This window comes from Lampetra fluviatilis, chromosome 56 (genome assembly GCF_964198595.1).
Source record: "Lampetra fluviatilis chromosome 56, kcLamFluv1.1, whole genome shotgun sequence".
NCBI classification, from domain to species: Eukaryota; Metazoa; Chordata; class Hyperoartia; order Petromyzontiformes; family Petromyzontidae; genus Lampetra; species Lampetra fluviatilis.
The window spans coordinates 8,891,403-8,913,716 of record NC_136330.1 but is presented as its reverse complement, the minus strand read 5'-3'; the positions used below and the strand labels follow the sequence as shown (position 1 = coordinate 8,913,716).

The 22,314-nt window shown below is 55.1% G+C and overlaps 2 protein-coding genes across 2 annotated transcripts in view; one reads left to right on the top strand and one right to left on the bottom strand.

Moving 5' to 3' along the window:
• Positions 1-18,102: 18,102 nt before the first annotated feature.
• The window catches only part of SAP130 (Sin3A associated protein 130), a 68,580-nt gene continuing 64,368 nt past the window's right edge, over positions 18,103-22,314 (bottom strand). The window contains 3 exon segments of the mRNA XM_078880249.1: positions 18,103-19,142; positions 20,169-20,294; positions 21,307-21,410. Coding sequence (XP_078736375.1) covers positions 18,879-19,142; positions 20,169-20,294; positions 21,307-21,410 — 494 coding nt within the window. The 3' untranslated portion in view covers positions 18,103-18,878.
• On the top strand, positions 20,140-21,572 carry COA4 (cytochrome c oxidase assembly factor 4 homolog). The gene is made up of 2 exons (XM_078880250.1): positions 20,140-20,270; positions 21,032-21,572. Exon 2 carries the CDS (start codon positions 21,035-21,037, stop codon positions 21,278-21,280), a length of 246 nt encoding a protein of 81 aa, XP_078736376.1. The 5' UTR covers positions 20,140-20,270; positions 21,032-21,034; the 3' UTR covers positions 21,281-21,572.

Here is a 22,314-nt window from a genome sequence, read left to right as displayed (position 1 = left end):
TCGGGTTGATACGGGACACTTCAATGGAACGTAACGGTGGTACATAGTGGTTCCGAGGCGGCTTCCTCTTCGCACAATCATGGCATGAGCGGACAAAGTCATTGACGTCTGCCGTCATACCGGCCCAGAAAAAATCCTTTTGCATCGCGGCCAAAATCTTTTGGACGCCGAGGTGCATCAACTTATCAGCGTGCAGAGCACTGAGCAGGTCGGAGCGAAGCGAAGTAGGCACTACCAAGCGTGGTCGGTCAGACAACCCATCGGTACACATTAACAATCCCGACTTACCTCGGAACATCTGCCACTTCCATCCCGCCAACTGAGATTTTTGTTTCCCTACCAATTTCCGTAGCGGAGACAGCGAGGCATCGGCCTCCTGCTCACGCAACCAGACCGCGTGCGGCAGCCGCAAGGTATCATCGGTGTCCACCGACACCTGCTGGTCGTCCTCCTTCGCTTTCGCCCCTGCGTCGTCCTCATTCGCTATCGCCCCCCATAACCGGGCAGGGCGAGGTGGGCGGTGCCGCACAGCGGTGTGTGCCCGTCAGGCAAGTGCACGGAGGAATGGGCGGCAGCCTTGAGAGCGCGTCAGCGTTCGCGTGACGGGCCCCCTTTCGGTATGTAATATCGAAGGAAAATTCCTGTAACGACTCCAACCACCGAGCCAGTTGGCCTGACGGCTGATCCAATTTCAAGGAGTATTGCAAAGCCGCATGATCAGTGCGAACAAGGAATTTCCGTCCATACAGATACGGCCGGTACAATCGAACAAAATGGACAATTGCCAAAAGTTCCCGCCTTGTCACGCAATATCGCGTTTCCGTAGGGGATAAAACCCTGCTGCCATACGCCACCACTCGCTCAACCCCGTCCTTACGTTGCGACAAAACGGCCCCAATGCCGATATCACTAGCATCCGTATCAAGGATGAACGGCTGTGAGAAGTCTGGCTAATCTAGCGTAGGCGCCTTGGCGAGGCGGTCCCGAAGTGCCCTAAAAGAATTTTCTTCCTCCGCTCCCCATTTAAATCTTAGATTTTTGCCAGTTAGAACGTGTAATGGTTTTGCCAACGTCGCAAAGTTCTTAACGAAGCGGCGATAATAGGAAGCGAATCCAATAAATCGCCGAACATCACCCACTGAAGTGGGTGTGGGCCACTCTCGTACACATTTGGTTTTCAGAGGGTCAGTAGACACGCCGTCTGAACTGACAATATGACCCAAGTAACGGACGGAGTGTTGCAGAAGGTGGCATTTCTTAGGTTTAAACTTAAGGTCAGCGTTGGAGGTGTTCCTCGAACGTGCGGCTGAAGACAATTATATCGTCTAGATATATGAGGCACGTTTCCCACTGTAGTCCAGCCAACACCAATTCCATGAGCCGCTGAAACGTCGCCGGAGCCGCATTCAAGCCCATAGGCAACCGATTAAATTCAAAAAGACCTTGCGGCGTGCGGAATGCCGTTTTGGCTTTCGACTCGTCATCAAGGGGAAGCTGCCAGAAGCCCGAGGACAGGTCAAGGGTGGAAAAGAATTTAGCACCCGATAAAGCATCCAACGAGTCATCCATCCTCGGTAAGGGGTACGCGTCCGCCACCGAAATTTTGTTCAACCGGTGGAAATCAACGCAAAACCGCGTACCACCATCTTTTTTCTTAACCAGAAGGACGGGCGTGCCCCAAGGGCTGTTGGACGGCGAAATAATAACCGCCACCAGCAATTCATCTACTGCTCCGCGCACGTGTTCCCTTTCCGCCGGGCTCATGCGATGAGGGTGCATACAGATGGGAGGTGCCGCACCAGTGTCAATATGGTGCGACAAAAGCGACGTGCGGCCGAGGTCCAAATCATTTCTGCTGAAAACATCAGCGTACCGTAGCAATAGTGAACGCAGGGCGTTCCTTTGTTCATTCGACAAGGAAGAATTCTCTCCGCATAATTCTGCGATCCAGCGTTCTTGTGAACGATCGTGCGGAGGCCCACCCACGGGCATCCGGGCGTGCGGCGTTTTGTCACAAGAGGCGAAATCGGTAGTGGCGTGAGCCAGCACCGATCCCTCCGAAACAACAACGCGGTCAGGTCCCCCATTCAACACCTGTATGAAAGGTGCCTGACCTGGTCGCATGATCGTTTGTGCCGCTGCTAAAGAAAAAGATTTAGATACCGAATTCGATGGGGATAATAGCACGCCCTTCGCATCCCTTCCCATTTGAAGGGGTTTTCGGTAACGCAGCGGAATGAGCATTTGCGCTCCCGACGGAACCTCCACCGTAGCAGCAACTACGGCAGTAACTGCGTTACCTGTAGGCGCATTGGCCAGCAGGGAAGGCAGGAACGCCATCCTACGACCCCCCAGCATTTCCAAACAGTCCTTGTTGACCCGTATTCTCAGCGGCATCCGGCGCAGGAAATCAGTACCAAGCAAGCATGGAACAGCTAGCGAGCGAGAGATTAACACAGGTCCTGCGGCGGTAATATTTCCGATAGCGATGCTCACATCTACCTGACCACAGATACCCATGCTTCCCCCATTTGCGGCAACACACGCATCATTAACCCTGCGTATCCACGACATAGGAATAGACAACAAATGAAAAATAACATCTGAAATGATGGTAGCAGATGCGCCCGTGTCTACCAAGATACGGACGTCAACGCCGTCGATGGTACCCCGTACCGTTGACGAGCCCGACGCCGCAGCCACAACCCTGCGAGACAATTTCTTCCACTGTGTAGCAGAGCGTGTAAATGGAGCAGGAGAAGTAAAATTATCCTTAGGAGTGTAAGAATGAGTGCGAGTGGATGAGTGATGTGACAAGACCTGCCGGGTGTCCGATTTGTGCCGACTCGCCCGAGGTTGTTGCAGCTCCGCAGCAGGTGGAGGAGATGGAGGTCCCCTTGGCGGAAGAGGCGACAGCAGAGGCCGGCAGCGGCAGTCACGGGCGAAATGGCCCCGTCTGCCGCACTTGAAACACGCGGCCGTCGTCGCCGGCGGTCGGACGACCCGGCCCTTGCACGTGGACGGGCCGTGTAGTCGCCACGCTGGTCGCGCAGCCGCCGTCCCGGAATCCTATGCGGAACAGCAGCAGCCAGCATGTCGTCGTCGCCCGAGTCGTCGGAGCAGTGGACAACCAGCCGCGGAGACCACCCCAAAGGCGGCCCGTCGATTTCGGGTTTCCCCGTCCACGCCGCCATTTGGTCCCAACGCTTGATATTAAACTTAGCGTCCAGGCAGCGCGTCACCCATCGCGATGTAAGCGGTTCGTGGCCGCACACTGGTAGAGAAATGTTGAGCTCCTGAGACAACTCCAGCATACGGGAAAGGATGAGAGGATCCAAATGATCGGCCGTCGCATCGGGGTAGGCAGCCATGGCCAGCGCCATCAACGCCCCCCGATAAGCCAACGGCGACTCCTCCGATGCTCGGCGACGCGACATAAATTTTCTGGTGGCTGACGTCGGTGGGTCATAAAATTCCGCCATCTCTGTGAACGCATCCCGCAGTGTCTTCTTCTTGGACGCCGGGATGGAGCGGAAGACCCCCAGAGAAACATCATCAAGCAGTGTAGGTAGCGCTCCCAGCGCTTCATCCTCCGTCCAGTTCACGGATCTTAAAGCTGACTCGAAGCGCCACGTAAAAGCACTCCAATCGACCCTGGCGATAAATTCTTTAATTTGTGGAAGGCGATGTCCGCGGTGGCAAACGCGCGCCGCGGGCGTCTCTGACTGCCGTTCCCGCTCTCCACCCGTTGCAGGCAAAATGGCGTCCGGCGGCCTCGTGGCGGTAGGTGCGCCCAAAATGGCGGCCGACGGCTCCGGCGCAGCCGCCCCACCCAAAACGACGGCGTCCTCCCGCGTGGCAGGAGCAATGGCAGACTCAGATTCCTTTGCAAGACCCCTTCCCGCGGCGTCCAGCTGATCGGCGATCTGGCGACCCACGGCTGGTGAGGACGCCACCGCGGTCACCAGGCTTAGCAGAATGGCGCGTAATGACTCTGCTCCGCCATCAGCCGCCATTCGTCTTTTGTTCCTGCGGTGGTCGCATCTTCCCCCGGTCGACGCTGAGAGGCGTCGAGGAGAGTGTCATCAGCAGGCGGCATAGGGGCTGTAGCTCCCAACAGCTCATCTTCATCCGTCTCGACCTCTTCCTCCGATGGAGGCACGGGCAGGTTCTTTTTTCTGGGGTGCTTGGACATCTTGACGATCGTCCAAACAGTCGCAGAAGCACTTCTGAAAGGTGCCTGACCTGGTCGCATGATCGTTTGTGCCGCTGCTAAAGAAAAAGATTTAGATACCGAATTTGATGGGGATAATAGCACGCCCTTCGCATCCCTTCCCATTTGAAGGGGTTTTCGGTAACGCAGCGGAATGAGCATTTGCGCTCCCGACGGAACCTCCACCGTAGCAGCAACTACGGCAGTAACTGCATTACCTGTAGGCGCATTGGCCAGCAGGGAAGGCAGGAACGCCATCCTACGACCCCCCAGCATTTCCAAACAGTCCTTGTCGACCCGTATTCTCAGCGGCATCCGGCGCAGGAAATCAGTACCAAGCAAGCATGGAACAGCTAGCGAGCGAGAGATTAACACAGGTCCTGCGGCGGTAATATTTCCGATAGCGATGCTCACATCTACCTGACCACAGATACCCATGCTTCCCCCATTTGCGGCAACACACGCATCATTAACCCTGCGTATCCACGACATAGGAATGGACAACAAATTAAAAATAACATCTGAAATGATGGTAGCAGATGCGCCCGTGTCTACCAAGATACGGACGTCAACGCCGTCGATGGTACCCCGTACCGTCGACGAGCCCGACGCCGCAGCCACAACCCTGCGAGCCAATTTCTTCCACTGTGTAGCAGAGCGTGTAAATGGAGCAGGAGAAGTAAAATTATCCTTAGGAGTGTAAGAATGAGTGCGAGTGGATGAGTGATGTGACAAGACCTGCCGGGTGTCCGATTTGTGCCGACTCGCCCGAGGTTGTTGCAGCTCCGCAGCAGGTGGAGGAGATGGAGGTCCCCTTGGCGGAAGAGGCGACAGCAGAGGCCGGCAGCGGCAGTCACGGGCGAAATGGCCCCTTCTGCCGCACTTGAAACACGCTGCCGTCGTCGCCGGCGGTCGGACGACCCGGCCCTTGCACGTGGACGGGCCGTGTAGTCGCCACGCTGGTCGCGCAGCCGCCATCCCGGAATCCTATGCGGAACAGCAGCAGCCAGCATGTCGTCGTCGCCCGAGTCGTCGGAGCAGTGGACAACCAGCCGCGGAGACCACCCCAAAGGCGGCCCGTCGATTTCGGGTTTCCCCGTCCACGCCGCCATTTGGTCCCAACGCTTGATATTAAACTTAGCGTCCAGGCAGCGCGCCACCCATCGCGATGTAAGCGGTTCGTGGCCGCACACTGGTAGAGAAATGTTGAGCTCCTGAGACAACTCCAGCATACGGGAAAGGATGAGAGGATCCAAATGATCGGCCGTCGCATCGGGGTAGGCAGCCATGGCCAGCGCCATCAACGCCCCCCGATAAGCCAACGGCGACTCCTCTGATGCTCGGCGACGCGACATAAATTTTCTGGTGGCTGACGTCGGTGGGTCATAAAATTCCGCCATCTCTGTGAACGCATCCCGCAGTGTCTTCTTCTTGGACGCCAGGATGGAGCGGAAGACCCCCAGAGAAACATCATCAAGCAGTGTAGGTAGCGCTCCCAGCGCTTCATCCTTCGTCCAGTTCACGGATCTTAAAGCTGACTCGAAGCGCCACGTAAAAGCACTCCAATCGCCCCTGGCGATAAATTCTTTAATTTGTGGAAGGCGATGTCCGCGGTGGCAAACGCGCGCCGCGGGCGTCTCCGACTGCCGTTCCCGCTCTCCACCCGTTGCAGGCAAAATGGTGTCCGGCGGCCTCGTGGCGGTAGGCGCGCCCAAAATGGCGGCCGACGGCTCCGGCGCAGCCGCCCCACCCAAAACGACGGCGTCCTCCCGCGTGGCAGGAGCAATGGCAGACTCAGATTCCTTTGCAGGGCCCCTTCCCGCGGCGTCCAGCTGATCGGCGATCTGGCGACCCACGGCTGGTGAGGACGCCACCGCGGTCACCAGGCTTAGCAGAATGGCGCGTAATGAATCTGCTCCGCCATCAGCCGCCATTCGTCTTTTGTTCCTGCGGTGGTCGCATCTTCCCCCGGTCGACGCTGAGAGGCGTCGAGGAGAGTGTCATTAGCAGGCGGCATAGGGGCTGTAGCTCCCAACAGCTCATCTTCATCCGTCTCGACCTCTTCCTCCGATGGAGGCACGGGCAGGTTCTTTTTTCTGGGGTGCTTGGACATCTTGACGATCGTCCAAACAGTCGCAGAAGCACTTCTGACACCAATGTAATAAACTTTCTTGAGACGGCTTCGGAATCAGTCCTTTTTATTTCCACTTCCACAATTACACTTTACTCACACACTCTCCGTTGCTGGCAGACAACGGAGAGAGGGCAGACTTCACACCAAGTCCCCACCGCGCACGTGGCACCCAGAGCCCCCGTACGCGCGTGACTCCTGCTCTTGTCGTTCCCAAGTCTGCTCTCGATCGTTCTCTCTCTCTCTCTCTCTTAATCCCTTCATCACGTGGTACCCCCCAGCCAATCCTCCATAGACAGCATTGACCGTTCTCGATGGTTCCCTGTCAATCCCGGGACCACGCCTCTGATCCGGCTCCCCATTAGCTGGGGCCCCGAATGGCCAGGTCAATCACCCCTGCTGACATGCCGAGATCACGCCGTGGCCATGCTCCCTGGCTCATCCCTTATTGGCTACAAAGCAGGACTGGCAAGCCAATCCCCACGTGAACCCTCTATGGCTGTTATTACATATATATAAGCTGGGCGCCTTGAAAAAGGAATTTGCATATCAAGAGGAATTTTGCATATTTATGGGAAATGCAGGAATGTGATTAGTACTACATATGCATGTGCATTATGCAGGATTCACAGCATCAAAGGGAGCTGCAGTTGCTGCTGCTGTTGCAGTTGCTGCTGCTGCAGTTGCTGCTGCTGCTGCAGTTGCTGCTGCTGCAGTTGCTGCTGCAGTTGCTGCTGCTGCTGCAGTTGCTGCTGCTGCAGTTGCTGCTGCTGCAGTTGCTGCTGCTGCAGTTGCTGCTGCTGCAGTTGCTGCCTTATCCATTTTAATATAACACTATGTATTATTCTACCCACCCTAATGTGTATCACACTGCTATATATTTACTATACAATTACGACACCATACATTACTCTGCACACTGCACCAAGCATACAAATGCCACACTATCTGCCACTATACACTGTACCATTGACCGTCGTGTCAATGGGTGAGTGTGGGAGGAAACTTGCAGCGGAGCAAAGAAACCATTCCCTTTGGAGAATACAATGCCAGTGAGTGGAACGCGGTCTGAAAGTCACCGTAAACGTGAACACAATCAGTTAAGATCCGAAATGGTTTATTACGTCCTTCCAATGATTGCTAAGCCAGAATCCATCTTCTCGGTTGAAATTGTCTCTGTGTTTGTATATGTGGATCGCCTCATGAACGAATCTCTCATGATAGCCAGATGGCTTGCAGAGAACCTCTGTCTTGGAAAAGTCAATGTCATATGAGCCCACTGAATTGTAACAGTGATCTGCCACGGCTGAGGTGTTTGTCCTACCGTGTTTCAGGTCTGCTTTATGTTCACGGATGCGGTCCGAGACATGTCGTTTGGTTTCTCCAATGTAACTGCTACCACAGAGGCAACTTAGTTTGTAGACGCCAGGGTACTGTATGTCTGGAACCACATCTTTTACAGACGGGACCAGATCACGGATTTTATGTACTGTGTTGAATTGGACCTGGATCTTGTGTTTAATCAGGATTTTGGAGATCTTTTTTGTGACCCCAGCAATGTAGGTTAAGGTGATGGTCTTGAAAGGCTCATCAACAGGATCCTTCTTGATGGTTGGAGTGATAGCCTTGCGGATTGTGTAGTCGGAGTAACCATTAGGCTTCAGAGCTTGGCGTACGTGTTTGAGTTCACTGCCAATGTGTTCCTGGTCGGAAATGCATTGGGCTCTATGGAGAGAGTCTTGATGAGGGAATTCTTCTGGGATGGATGGTGGTGGGAATCCGGTTTTAGGTAAGCATCCGTATGGGTGGCTTTCCTGTAGACAGAGTGGCTCATTGAACCATCAGGTCTCCTTTTAATTAGGACATCCAAAAAGGGTAGCTTGCCATATTTTTCGACTTCCATGGTGAATCTGATGGCTGGGTGTATGGAATTGATGTGGTCGAGAAATTGGTCTAGAGCAGGCCGGCCATGTGGCCAGATGACAAAAGTGTCATCTACGTACCTCTTCTATAAGGGCGGGCGTAGAGTGGCAGTCTTGATGGCGTCAGTCTCAAATTTCTCCATGAAGATGTTGGCTACAACCGGAGATAGGGGGGAGCCCATTGGGGTCCCCTCAGTTTGCTTGTAGAAAGTTCCATTCCAGGTGAAGTATGTATTGGTTAAGCATTGTCTCACCAGGGGGGGTACCCCAGCATTCAGTCCTTGATTAACCAAGTCTTCAATGATTGCGATGGTGTCAGGTACAGGAACTTTGGTGAATAAGGAAACCACATCAAAACTGACAAGCAGGTCGTCTGGGGACAGGGCAATCCCCTTGATTGTCGATACCAGGTCAGTAGAGTGTAGTACCGCAGAGGTGGTTTTTCCAGTGAAAGGCCGTAGGATTTCAGACAAAAAACGAGCCAGTTTATAGGTGGGGGAGTTGATAGTATAGACAATGGGACGAAGAGGTGTATCTTCTTTATGTATATTTGGCAAGCCGTAAAATATTGGTGGCCTGGCTGCAGAAGGTTTCAATGAGAACTGTTTGGTCTGATCAATTAATGCGGTTGAATCAGAAATGATTTGCTTGGTTTTAGAGACGAGGCTGTTGGTGGGGTCTCTTTTTATTTTTGTATAGCTGCCATCGTTGAGTAGTTCTTGGATTTTGTTGTTGTATTCTGTTTTGTCCATGAAGACAGTGGCATCGCCTTTGTCGGCTGAGAGGATGACAATGTCATCCCTCTTTTTTAATTGAGCTAATTCAAAACGCTCATCTTTGCTGATGTTGCTAACTGGCATCTTAGCGTTTTTGAGGGTTGCAGAGATTTCAGATCTTGCTACGTCTGCAGCGATGTGACTCAGGCCCTTGAGAGCTACATCTACTCTAGCAATTATATCATTAACTGGTATGTGTCTAGGTGTGACTGCAATGTTTAGTCCTTTAGCTAAAACGGATTTCAGGCCTTCAGAAATAGAACTGTTACTGCGATTAATTACGACTTTGTTAACATCTAGCTTTTCAATGTATGGGTCCGGTTTCTTGTTTGAGAGGCGATCGAATTTGGAAATCAAGTTGTCCTTACATTTGGTCGACATAGCGGCAGCTGAAGAGGCAGTCATTTTATCTACATGTTCCCAATCCGATGTGGACTTGTTGCACTCAAAGATAAGTGTGATTTGTAGAGTGTCTTGTCTAACTGATCTAGTTCGGTGCGCGTAAGTCTGATTTTCTCTGAGATAAGAGCTAAGCTAGTTCTAGACAGAATTCGTTTAGCATTAGAAGAAGTTACAGCAGCAGATGTTAGTGTAAATGCCCATAGACTCACACTGCCCATGGACTAACACTGCCCATAGACTCACACTACCCATAGACTAAACACTGCCCATAGACTCACACTGCCCATAGACTAACACTGCCCATAGACTCACACTGCCCATAGACTCAACACTGCCCATAGACTAACACTGCCCATAGACTGAACACTGCCTATAGACTCAACACTGCCCATAGACTCAACACTGCCCATAGACTAACACTGCCCATAGACTAACACTGCCCATAGACTCACACTGCCCATAGACTAACACTACGCATAGACTCACACTGCCCATAGACTAACATTGCCCATAGACTAACACTGCCCATGTGTAGTGGATTCAACTGAGTCGCAGATGTACTCTTTGGAGGCAACACATTTATTGACACCAACACAAAGGGGTAACTGCCCCTTTACCAGATAACAACCTCTGGTGGTGGACCACCAGGCTAGCTGCACTAATCACACTGGGAGTGGCTACAACGGGCAGGACCCCGGCTTGGGTCCAGGTCCACGTGTTGGTGACTCTTCTCGGACGTAGGACGGAGATCTTGAGGCTGACAACAGCAAGGCTGACCCCCGGTCCCTCTGGGGACCCGGTTCAGATCCTCACGGGTCATGACTGGCCCCACCCTTGGCCACGACCACCTTCTCGAATCCTCTAGCAGGATCTCGCCCGACACGTGACAAGCCCTAGCCCCCATTTTTTGGGGTCCCTGTGTAGATCTTACCGGTCACGTGCCTTCTATAGGGAACAGCACTGCACGCCAAGTGTGGTGCCACTCAGCTCTCTCTATCAGCGCTCGCCCAGCCCCTCTAGAGCTGCTACTATACCCACATGTACGGGGTGTCCGCGATGACAAAGCATTGCACGCCATGCCTCGCTAGAGCCGCATTACCCAGTGACATCCACAATGTCGCTACACACGTGATTTCGCACACCATGCCTCGCTAGGGTTGACACCACACAGTGACATCCACGATGTCACTACATCACCCCCCCCCCCGCCCCCCTTCGTAGCATTCAGCCGTTCCGGCTGTCAACTCCCCTTTAAAACAAATCAAGTGAATAAGGTGATAAAAAGTGAGTACAAGTGACGAAAACGCTATATGTGCCTCAACAATAACAATTGCCAATTAAATACCCAAGCCCACCTATACAATATATACACTACCTCCAAATGTACATTAACAATGGGGAAAGGGTGTAAGTGTAATGCGAGCGCAAGCGGGGTTCGCTGCTGGCCTTTGGGCCAATCATATGGGCAGGTGTATTGGGGGGCGGAGCCAGCAGGGCGTGATAAAGAGGCGAGATCTGGAAGGTTCGAAGGCACGTGGTGTGAGGGAGGAGACAGGGTCACGTGGTGAAGGGGATATAGGGGGGAGCCCGGAAGGGCTCCGGGTCAGTTGTTGGAGTGAAGAAGCGGGACCACGTTGGCTGGCCGCCGCGCCATCAGCCACGTGGCTGATGGGGCTCAGCACACCGTCGGCCAGCGGTGTGCGGAGCGGGAGAAGGAGCTGGAGAGACTGACGGAAGAGCGCGTGCGGGGCGCGTCGCGAGGAGCGGCTGGTCCGGTGTCGGGACCAGCGGGGTGCGGGTGTTAATCCGAATAAAGACTGACGGAGACCAAGCAGTGTGTGGCGAAGTCCTTTATTACATAAGTACAGAACAACAACACGAGAGAAAAAAATGCAGTAAACCGCGAACGCTCGGAATCCCCTCCATCGCCAACATCTCCCACCCTCACCGTGTGACAACACCCGCCAGCACAATAAAGGCGAGGTTCAGCCAATAGCCGATACGGCCGACCGAGTGCGACAACCAACTGACGGTGTGGGAGTATGTGTGCGTGGGGATCACGGAAACCGAAGAGGCCATCGTGAGAAATACTCAACTCCCACCAGAAAGTACTCATTTCCACGAGGGGTAGTGGGAAATAGACCAAGAATGTACAGAGCAACCAGTTAATTTTCGAAGGAAACCTGAATTGATTGCAACGGTGGACAACAGTTTCGCCGGCGGCTTCCGCCATGCGCACTGCACACCCCCTTCAACAAATTAGCGACATCCTCAGCCATTCCAGACAAGAAGAAGTCCAACGTCTTATGCACACCCAGGTGCAACAGGCGCTCGTGTACCGCCCAAATGACCTTACCCTGCAGGGCAGTGGGCACCACAATGTTATAACGGCGCAACCCTCCGTCCCAATGCACGAACAATCCGCCTCTGAGGATGACAGAGGCGACACCCCGTCGATCCCCGCCGCCATCAGCCTCCTTGACACGGCGTCGCAATTTAAGCAGAGAAGCGTCCTCAACCTGGAGGCGCCCCATTCCTCGTGCTCCAACCCAATGACGGCGTCACGCGCCACCTCAGATGTTACAACCTGGGCCACCTCAGATGTTACAACCTGGGCCGCCTCAGATGTTACAACCTGGGCCACCTCAGATGTTACAACCTCGGCCACCTCAGATGTTACAACCTGGGCCGCCTCAGATGTTACAACCTCGGCCGCCTCAGATGTTACAACCTCGGCCACCTCAGATGTTACAACCTGGGCCACCTCAGATGTTACAACCTCGGCCACCTCAGATGTTACAACCTGGGCCACCTCAGATGTTACAACCTCGGCCGCCTCAGATGTTACAACCTGGGCCACCTCAGATGTTACAACCTCGGCCACCTCAGATGTTACAACCTCGGCCACCTCAGATGTTACAACCTGGGCCACCTCAGATGTTACAACCTCGGCCACCTCAGATGTTACAACCTGGGCCACCTCAGATGTTACAACCTCGGCCACCTCAGATGTTACAACCTCGGCCACCTCAGATGTTACAACCTCGGCCACCTCAGATGTTACAACCTGGGCCACCTCAGATGTTACAACCTGGGCCACCTCAGATGTTACAACCTGGGCCACCTCAGATGTTACAACCTCGGCCACCTCAGATGTTACAACCTGGGCCACCTCAGATGTTACAACCTGGGCCGCCTCAGATGTTACAACCTCGGCCGCCTCAGATGTTACAACCTCGGCCGCCTCAGATGTTACAACCTGGGCCACCTCAGATGTTACAACCTCGGCCACCTCAGATGTTACAACCTGGGCCACCTCAGATGTTACAACCTCGGCCGCCTCAGATGTTACAACCTGGGCCACCTCAGATGTTACAACCTCGGCCACCTCAGATGTTACAACCTGGGCCACCTCAGATGTTACAACCTCGGCCGCCTCAGATGTTACAACCTGGGCCACCTCAGATGTTACAACCTCGGCCGCCTCAGATGTTACAACCTGGGCCGCCTCAGATGTTACAACCTCGGCCACCTCAGATGTTACAACCTCGGCCGCCTCAGATGTTACAACCTGGGCCACCTCAGATGTTACAACCTCGGCCACCTCAGATGTTACAACCTCGGCCACCTCAGATGTTACAACCTCGGCCGCCTCAGATGTTACAACCTCGGCCACCTCAGATGTTACAACCTCGGCCGCCTCAGATGTTACAACCTGGGCCACCTCAGATGTTACAACCTCGGCCACCTCAGATGTTACAACCTCGGCCACCTCAGATGTTACAACCTGGGCCACCTCAGATGTTACAACCTCGGCCACCTCAGATGTTACAACCTGGGCCACCTCAGATGTTACAACCTGGGCCACCTCAGATGTTACAACCTGGGCCACCTCAGATGTTACAACCTCGGCCACCTCAGATGTTACAACCTCGGCCACCTCAGATGTTACAACCTCGGCCACCTCAGATGTTACAACCTGGGCCACCTCAGATGTTACAACCTGGGCCACCTCAGATGTTACAACCTCGGCCACCTCAGATGTTACAACCTCGGCCCCCTCAGATGTTACAACCTCGGCCACCTCAGATGTTACAACCTCGGCCGCCTCAGATGTTACAACCTCGGCCACCTCAGATGTTACAACCTCGGCCACCTCAGATGTTACAACCTGGGCCACCTCAGATGTTACAACCTCGGCCACCTCAGATGTTACAACCTCGGCCACCTCAGATGTTACAACCTCGGCCACCTCAGATGTTACAACCTGGGCCACCTCAGATGTTACAACCTGGGCCACCTCAGATGTTACAACCTCGGCCACCTCAGATGTTACAACCTCGGCCACCTCAGATGTTACAACCTCGGCCACCTCAGATGTTACAACCTCGGCCACCTCAGATGTTACAACCTCGGCCGCCTCAGATGTTACAACCTCGGCCACCTCAGATGTTACAACCTCGGCCGCCTCAGATGTTACAACCTGGGCCACCTCAGATGTTACAACCTCGGCCACCTCAGATGTTACAACCTGGGCCACCTCAGATGTTACAACCTCGGCCACCTCAGATGTTACAACCTCGGCCACCTCAGATGTTACAACCTGGGCCACCTCAGATGTTACAACCTCGGCCGCCTCAGATGTTACAACCTGGGCCACCTCAGATGTTACAACCTCGGCCACCTCAGATGTTACAACCTGGGCCACCTCAGATGTTACAACCTGGGCCACCTCAGATGTTACAACCTGGGCCACCTCAGATGTTACAACCTGGGCCGCCTCAGATGTTACAACCTGGGCCACCTCAGATGTTACAACCTGGGCCGCCTCAGATGTTACAACCTCGGCCGCCGCCGCAAGGGGAGGGGGCGAGGGCTCGTTGGGCGGCTTACATCGCGACAGGGCGTCAGCGTCCGCGTGACGGGAGCCTTTGCGATAAGTAACCTTCAAGGGGAAGTCCTGGAGGACCTTCACCCGCGTGAACGTTGGCCAGAGAAGCACGACGCCATTGTCGATGTACAAAGATCTAAAGTTTCATGGAGGAATAATGAATGATGGAGGACGCGTTGGCTATTGTACCCCTGCCGAATGACGTCCATTTCGTAGCTACTCGATGATTCATCATCCCTCCATGCTCAACAATGGATGTTTGATATCGTTGTACCCAAAAACGTTTCTCTCTATATTATCATAAATGTTATCGTAACATAATAATCGTATAGAAATGCAATACAGATATTTTTTTATTTATTTAATAAACAAATGTGTGTGATTTAAAATTCTGTCGACTGATATGACAGGAATAATAGTACTTACGTTTTAAAAATTCTTATTCGAAACTATCAAGCGTTTTTAATATAACGACTGCATTCCAATTGTGTTTGCACTTCCTCTTCCTAGCGAAGTATTATTCTCTATAAAAGTGTGACGTAGTTTGACTTCCGGTTCTTAAGTTTAACATTATAATATAATCTCTACTAAAAATAAAAGGTGACCTTAATACATTAAAATAATCAAATAGTTATTAATGAAAATTAATCAAAATTAGTGTTGTTATAACAATTGTATTGAATTCAGTAGAATCTACGTGACTTTACCGAAAGAGTCAAAGAGTTCAGAACGTGTTGTCTATATTTATTTTAAGTTCCACATTTTGATGTGACGTCACATTTCTCAAACCCGCCCTCCGCACACATCGTCACAACTACTCTTAGTTCTTTCGGTAAAGTCACGTAGGTAAAAAATGAAATTAATAAAATAAAACAATATATTAATTTTAATTTCATTTTTTACCTACGTGACTTTACCGAAAGAACTAAGAGTATGAATCCTTGCAGTCACGAAAGCTTCAAATCTAGAATCGTCACAAATGCCTGACCCCCCTCCCCCCCTAGGTGCGTGACGTCATTTATGGACGGCCCCTGAGCTTCATCACAGCCCACGTGCCCGCCGCGTCACGTGTGCTGCGTCAATCGGCGCCCCGGGACACTCCCGAGACGAGACGCTGCATCTCGAGGGATTCTCCCGCTGGTCGATGTCAATGGAGGTTCTACACAACATGGGCAACAACACTTTGCAGACAGGCAGAAGCAACGTTGAAGACATCGGTGGAACCACCGAGGTCCAAAATCGGGTGACGTCATTTATGGACGGCCCCTAAACACAAACACCGTGACCCCCGTGCGGGAGGGGCCCCCATCCAGCAGTGGAGCGACCAGGAGCCGAGGAATCGATCCGAGACTTTTCACAGCGAGGATCGATTCCTTGTCGATGCCCACGGGGGCTGCGACCCCGCGACTGCGTCACGTGGGGGTGAGGGTGGCTTCGGGAATCGATGGGCGGGGCTCGCGACGCGTGGGGCGGGGCCACGCGGAATGAGGGTGGAGCTACAAGTGACGTAGGCGGAGCCTATTATGAGGGCGGGGCTAGGAGGGCTGTGGGCGGGGCTCCCGGTGGGGGCGGGGCTCCCGGTGGGGGCGGGGCTCCCGGTGGGGGCGGGGCTCCCGGTGGGGGCGGGGCTCCCGGTGGGGGCGGGGCTCCCGGTGGGGGCGGGGCTCCCGGTGGGGGCGGGGCTCCCGGTGGGGGCGGGGCTCCCGGTGGGGGCGGGGCTCCCGGTGGGGGCGGGGCTCCCGGTGGGGGCGGGGCTCCCGGTGGGGGCGGGGCTCCCGGTGGGGGCGGGGCTCCCGGTGGGGGCGGGGCTCCCGGTGGGGGCGGGGCTTGGCCTCAGCTGCGGCGCGTGGTTCCGGAAGCCGCGCGAAGCCCGAGGTGAGGAGTGCACGGACACGCGGCGCCATCACCATCATCACACCATCACTATCACCACCATCATCACACCATCACCACCACCACCATCATCACACCATCATCACACCATCACCACCATCATCACACCATCACCACCACCACCATCATCACACCATCACCACCACCACCATCATCACACCATCACCACCACCACCACCATCATCACACCATCACCACCACCACCATCATCACACCATCACCACCACCACCATCATCACACCATCACTACCACCACCATCATCACACCATCACTACCACCACCATCACTAACTACCATCACCATCATTCTAACCACAATCACCACCACGACGACCATCACCATCATCACTACCACCATTATCATTCTAACAACTATCATCACCATCACACACCACTATCACTACCACCATCATCACTCTAACTACTATCACCACCACTACGACCATCATGACACCACCATCACTCTAACCACAATCATCACCATCACTACGACCATCATCACTCTAACCACAATCATCACCATTACCACGACCACACCATTACCACCATCATCAATACCACAACAACAAATATCTCCCGTATAGCTTTAACATACTATTGGGGCAAGTGCTGTTAACGAGTAGCACCTATGAAGGCCGGCACGGCACACGAGGGGGTGGGTGGCCAGCACCACACCCAACCGCCTTTGTCTCCCCAGTGGCGATGTTTACACACCGCACCACTCATTTAAGACCGGTTTCAGATGTCACTGGTGTTGGCCGTGAGCGGGACTCTAACCCGGGACGCCGGGTTCGTAGCGCAGCGCGCTAACCACTACAACACGTGCCCCTCCACCTGTCAACTTGCCGTGTTGTGAGCGTCGCTCCTCTGCCCTTCGCTGTTGTTGGAGGGCGACTGCCTCCCAGCTGCCCAGCAGCAGCGTCCTTCACGAGCCTTCTCCAGAGGCCGATCTTGACACCGCTGATACCGGTCATATCAAGTCCACTCAGCTCCACATCCTCTCGTACCACATTCCATCGCTTCTCAAGCCCATGCCGCGCCCGTTTAGCCCCCTGTATCCTGCCAAACAAGCCGCTTGGCTATGCGGTGGCTGGGCATGCGGACTACGTGACCCAGCCAACGCAGCCTCGCCTGCCGGAGGAGCTCCCTCATGGGACCGTGTCCAGATCTTTCGATCTGAGCTCACACAATCCAGCCTGGTTAAATCTCGGATGGGTCGCAGGCGTGCCAGCCTGAATGTTTAAACCCGGCGCAGATGTTGCCAAACAGAGGGCTCTGCGTTTCGCAAGCACAGCAAGGAGCTTTAGCCTTCTATTGCATCTGAACCAGATTGGTATTCCACTGGTACATCCATGGAACGCTTCTCGAACTACGCCGTCAAATGTTAAATAATGTAGGGACCAGAGGACATCCCTGTCGCACCCCGAAGTGAATTAGGAATGGCTTCGACTTCCAGCCATGCGGCTTTAACCGGGCCTGCCCACCACCATGAAGGTCCCTAACGATTGTGAGCAGACCGTCTGGGACCCATAGCCCTGACCTATTGATAATATCACAGGTCTTGACCAGGTCAATAAAGCAGATATGGTCCTGTTGAAATTCCCCACACCTCTGGTGTAGCATACAAAGTATAGCGACTGTGCAGGACCGCCCTGGCCTTAAACCACGGGGACCAGCCATGGCATACAATCCTGTGGAGCCCATCCTCCTGTCGTTTATCACCATCAACACCACGGGGTCGATAAACTCATGCCACTTTGTGATCCTGGTCATATGAGCCAAGGATGACCACTGGCACTGGTAAGTTGGGTGGTGCACTGCTTGCTGCAAAAAGACGAAACTCGGCGTGGAAGAAGAGGCGAGGAGAAGTCGTCGTCGTTTCAGTTCCCATCTTGTTTTAATTATCAACCGCGGCACTTGAACCAAGGGGGAGGCGCGGGTGGTGGGCGACTGCCCCTGTGGACCCACGGACACGCGGACACGCAGACACGCGGACACGCAGACACGCGGACACGCAGACACGCAGACCCACGGACACGCAGACCCACGGACATATACTTTCCGTCGTTACTGGGATTGAGACGGCTCCGCTGAAGAAGCAGATCAGAGTTCAGACCACCCTCCATCCCTCCTGCAGACCCCTCTCTCCCCAGACCCTGGAGAGACGCCGCGTTACATAAAATCCCCCCCCCCCAGTCCACGTGGCCCCCACACGTCTTCCCATGTGACCTCCAGCCACTTGCCGACTAAACTTACAACAGCCTACAACACTCCTGGAGAAGGCTCCAATGCCTTACCGTGTAGCTTAAAGACTGCGCCGACTGTAATCGGCTCTCTGCTTCATGTAGAACAAAGACGTAGGGACACAATAGAGCCCTACCACAACACACTTTCCCTCTTCACAACAATGCCCTGCCACAACACACTCCCTCCCCTCTACACAACAACCTCATCCCCCCTCTACACAACAATCCCTGCCCATACCTTTACAAAACTAACCCCTTTTCTCCACACACGAATCTGGCCAGAGCCCCCCCCCCCCCGCCCCGCTGCTGAAACCCTGACCTGGCCACAATCACCCTCTACAGGGTGGGGTGTGGGCCACCGCGGGGTCACCACGGGGTCACCGCAAGGTCACGTGAGCGGACGCTCAGGAGCGCTCCTTGCGCTTGGTGCCACCGCGCTTGGTGGCGACGGCCCCGGCGGCACCGGCACCGCCGGCGTTGTTGGCGGCGTTGTTGGCGGCGTTGTTGGCGGCAGTGGTGGTGGCGCCGGTGGTGGCGATGGGGGGGGGCGAGCCGCCCCCCTTGTTGAGAAGCTTGAGCACGCGCTCCTTGTGGTCCAGCAGGTGCAGCATCGCGTCCTTGGCCTCCGTCATCTGGTCCATGAGCAGCTTACAGCGCTGCACGTTGTCCTGGCAACCGCACGGACATGAGCACGTCACACGACATCGCAGCTGCACTTGAGCCAAGCTAGGTTCACTTTAAGGCTGTCAAGTGAAGTGTGGAAGGCTCGCTGTTGTGCAGGTCACGGGTCAACTTCAACATTCATACTCATTCACTCAGTTCTTTAAAACTGCTTTTTGTATTGTTCTTACCCCGCACCTCCGATTAAGCACGGTTAGCTACATAAGGCGCGAAAGAAGTTCGACATACACATACGTAGAGACCCAGGTGTTATGGGATGACCGACTGAGGTGGCTTGCAACATTGAGGCTGGCCTGCCTACAATTCCTCCTGAATCCAACCAGAATGGATTCAAGTGTGAGGAGCCCACAGACCCTCGAGAGATCTGGACCACAGCTCCCATCGGTGAGTTGAGGCTGCGTTGGCCGGGCCACGCGTTGCCACATGCATCGTGAGCCATTCAAGTGACCGGGGCGAGCCGCGGCAGCAGGCGTCCAGGCACTGCGCACCATGCTGATGAGCACAATGTGAGCTTGTCACTGTAGCACTGCGAATAATAGTAATGGTAAATAAATTGTAGGCAACCTCGATCCACAGAGCATTGAAGGGCTGGAGGTGGCAGGGGGTCTCTGTGGGAGGGATCGAGCATGAATTCGACTCGGATCGGTTCTTCAGCAGAGCTCTTGCAGTCCCAGTAACGACAGGGAGTGCAGTGCGTGTGTCCGCGAGTGTCCGCGTGTGTCCGCGTGTGTCCGCGTGTGTCCGCGTGTGTCCGCGTGTGTCCGCGTGTCCATGTGTGGGCGTGTATCCGTACCGCCACGCGTTCCCACACGGGCAGCCACTCACCCCTCCACCCCTTCTGTCACCCCCAACTCACCCCACCCCCCCCCACCACGTCCAGGCCTCCGGTTCGTGGCTGCCATGGCCGAGCGTTAAACAGAGACCAGGCACTAACAACGGCGACTATCTCCTTGCGGAGGCCCCTGGTGCACAGCGCAGTGAGCAGTGCACCACCCCGTGCGAGCCCGCCCCACCTGGACGAGCTCGCTGATCTTGTGGAGGTCGTCGTCGCTGCCGCCGCCCCCCTTCTTCTTCTTCTGCGGAGACGTTGCCTCCTGGAGCACCAACATCCGCTCGTACGCGTCGTGCTCCAGCTTCACCTGCAACACCGCACACGCGCACACGCACGCACGTACACACACGCAAGCACACACATACGCAAGCACACACACACGCAAGCACACACACGCAAGCACACGCTCAGGAGCTTCATTCATCCTGGAGAATCCAATAAGCTCTGAAGCTCATCTCCACAGAAGCAGCTTCACAGGCGTCCAGTAGCACCGCAGAGCGAACGCCACACGGCAAGCAGCACACACACGCAGTATAGACGCAGTATTATTAATCATCGTCACTTGTGTCGGTGGCCCCGAGCGGGAATTTAACTTGGGTCACTGGGTTCGTGGCACAGCGCGCTGTTGCAATACTGCTCCCTACACACACAGCACAGTATACTATACATATGAAGGCCCTCAGAGCTCTAAAGCTCTTTTTCAGAAGCGACCTGGCCACAAATGATAGCTCAATAAAGTGGCTTATCATCATGTGGAAATTTATAGCAGCCAAATACTCTAAATGCATGATGTTAATTCTAAATGTGGAGGGAAAAACCGGAGGACCCGGAGAAAAATCCACATGACCACGGAGAGACACGCAAACTCCAAATATACAGCAGCAGGGGTCGGGGTCGGGATCGAAACCACGACCTCCTGCACACCAGGTGAGGGAGTTAGCATCTCCTAGCCACCGTGGCACTGCACACACAAGACACGTGCGCACTCAACACTCGCGCACACGCGTGTTGCTATTGCGTGTTGTTGCCGCGTGCCGCGTGCAGGGTATGACCGCCCCTCAGGCCAGGCCGCACGAGCGGAAGGTGGCGCCGTCCGCGGGCGACGACGAGGAGGAGGACCCGGTGGACGCGATGATCGCGCGCACCGGCTGCGCCGCGTCGCACTACGCCGTGCAGGAGTGCATGGCGGCCACGCGCGACTGGCGCCGCTGCCAGCCGCAGGTCGCCGCGCTGCGCGACTGCATGCGCGAGCACCAGCAGCGCCGTGCCGCGCCGGAGACCCCGCGGCCGTGAGCGGCGTGGCGGGGGGGGGGTCTCACCAGCTGGAGGATCTGCGTGGCGCAGAGGTGAACCTTCCAGCCCTGCGCCTTGTTGGTGACGCCCGCCTGGCTCGACAGCTCCTGCAGGCTCGGCTTCTTCTCCTCTGTGGCATGCGGGGGACACGCGCAGGGACACACGCGCAGGGACACACAGGCGGAGGAGACGCATGTGAACACGTGTACGTGGTGGTTGTGCCGGACGCCTGTGCCCAAGGGGTGAGTGCGTGGCGCCGTACAGAATAAACCCTGCACCGTGTGCATGCTTATTCGTAGGTGCGTGCCTGTGCCGAGTCGTCTTGGCGTGCTTGTACGTACGCGTGTGCGCGTGTGTGGGGAGCGGTATTGTCGCTTCGCTACGAACCCGGCGACCCGAGTTCGATTCCCGTTCGTGGCCAACACCGGTGACGATTATCTGAACCGGTCCTGGGACTCCCCTAGGTCGACTCAGGCTCAAATGAGTTCCTTGGTGCGGTGTGTAAACATCGCCACTGGGGAGACAAAGGCGGGCGTGGTGATGCTGGCCACCCCTCATGTGCCAGGCCGGCTGTCATAGGTGCTGCTACTCGCTGACAGCACTTGCCCCAAAAGTCTGTGGCAGGCGAAACGAGGGGGGGGGGGAGGGGGGGGTCTTTATCGTGGAGCAAGCGGTGGCTGCGTGCAGCCGTGTGGAGAAGAGACCGTGGAGCCGGCCGGCTCCACCGCTGCCGTGAATCGTCCCCAGCGCAGCGCCCGGGACCCCCCCGGCGCGGCCGTGCACCTGCGGCGATCTGGGGAGCCGCCTAACAAGAGGGGCCCCTTGCCAATACACATCTGGCAGTCCGGGGTGAGGGTGTATGGCCGAGTGGTGAGGCAAGGGTGCGGTGTGCAGGGCGAGGGTGTGGTGGTGCTTGTGGCGAGTGTATGGTGAAAGTGCAGAGCGTGTGGTGCGTGCAGGGTGTGGTGAGTGCGTGACGTGGTGAGTGTGGTGAGTGTAGTGAGGGTGTGGTGAGTGCGGTGCGTGGTGAGTGT

What these genes read in the sequence shown, in the direction of transcription:
- COA4 (XM_078880250.1), top strand. Translation starts at nt 21,035, where the DNA reads ATGACCGCCCCTCAGGCCAGGCCGCACGAGCGGAAGGTGGCGCCGTCC.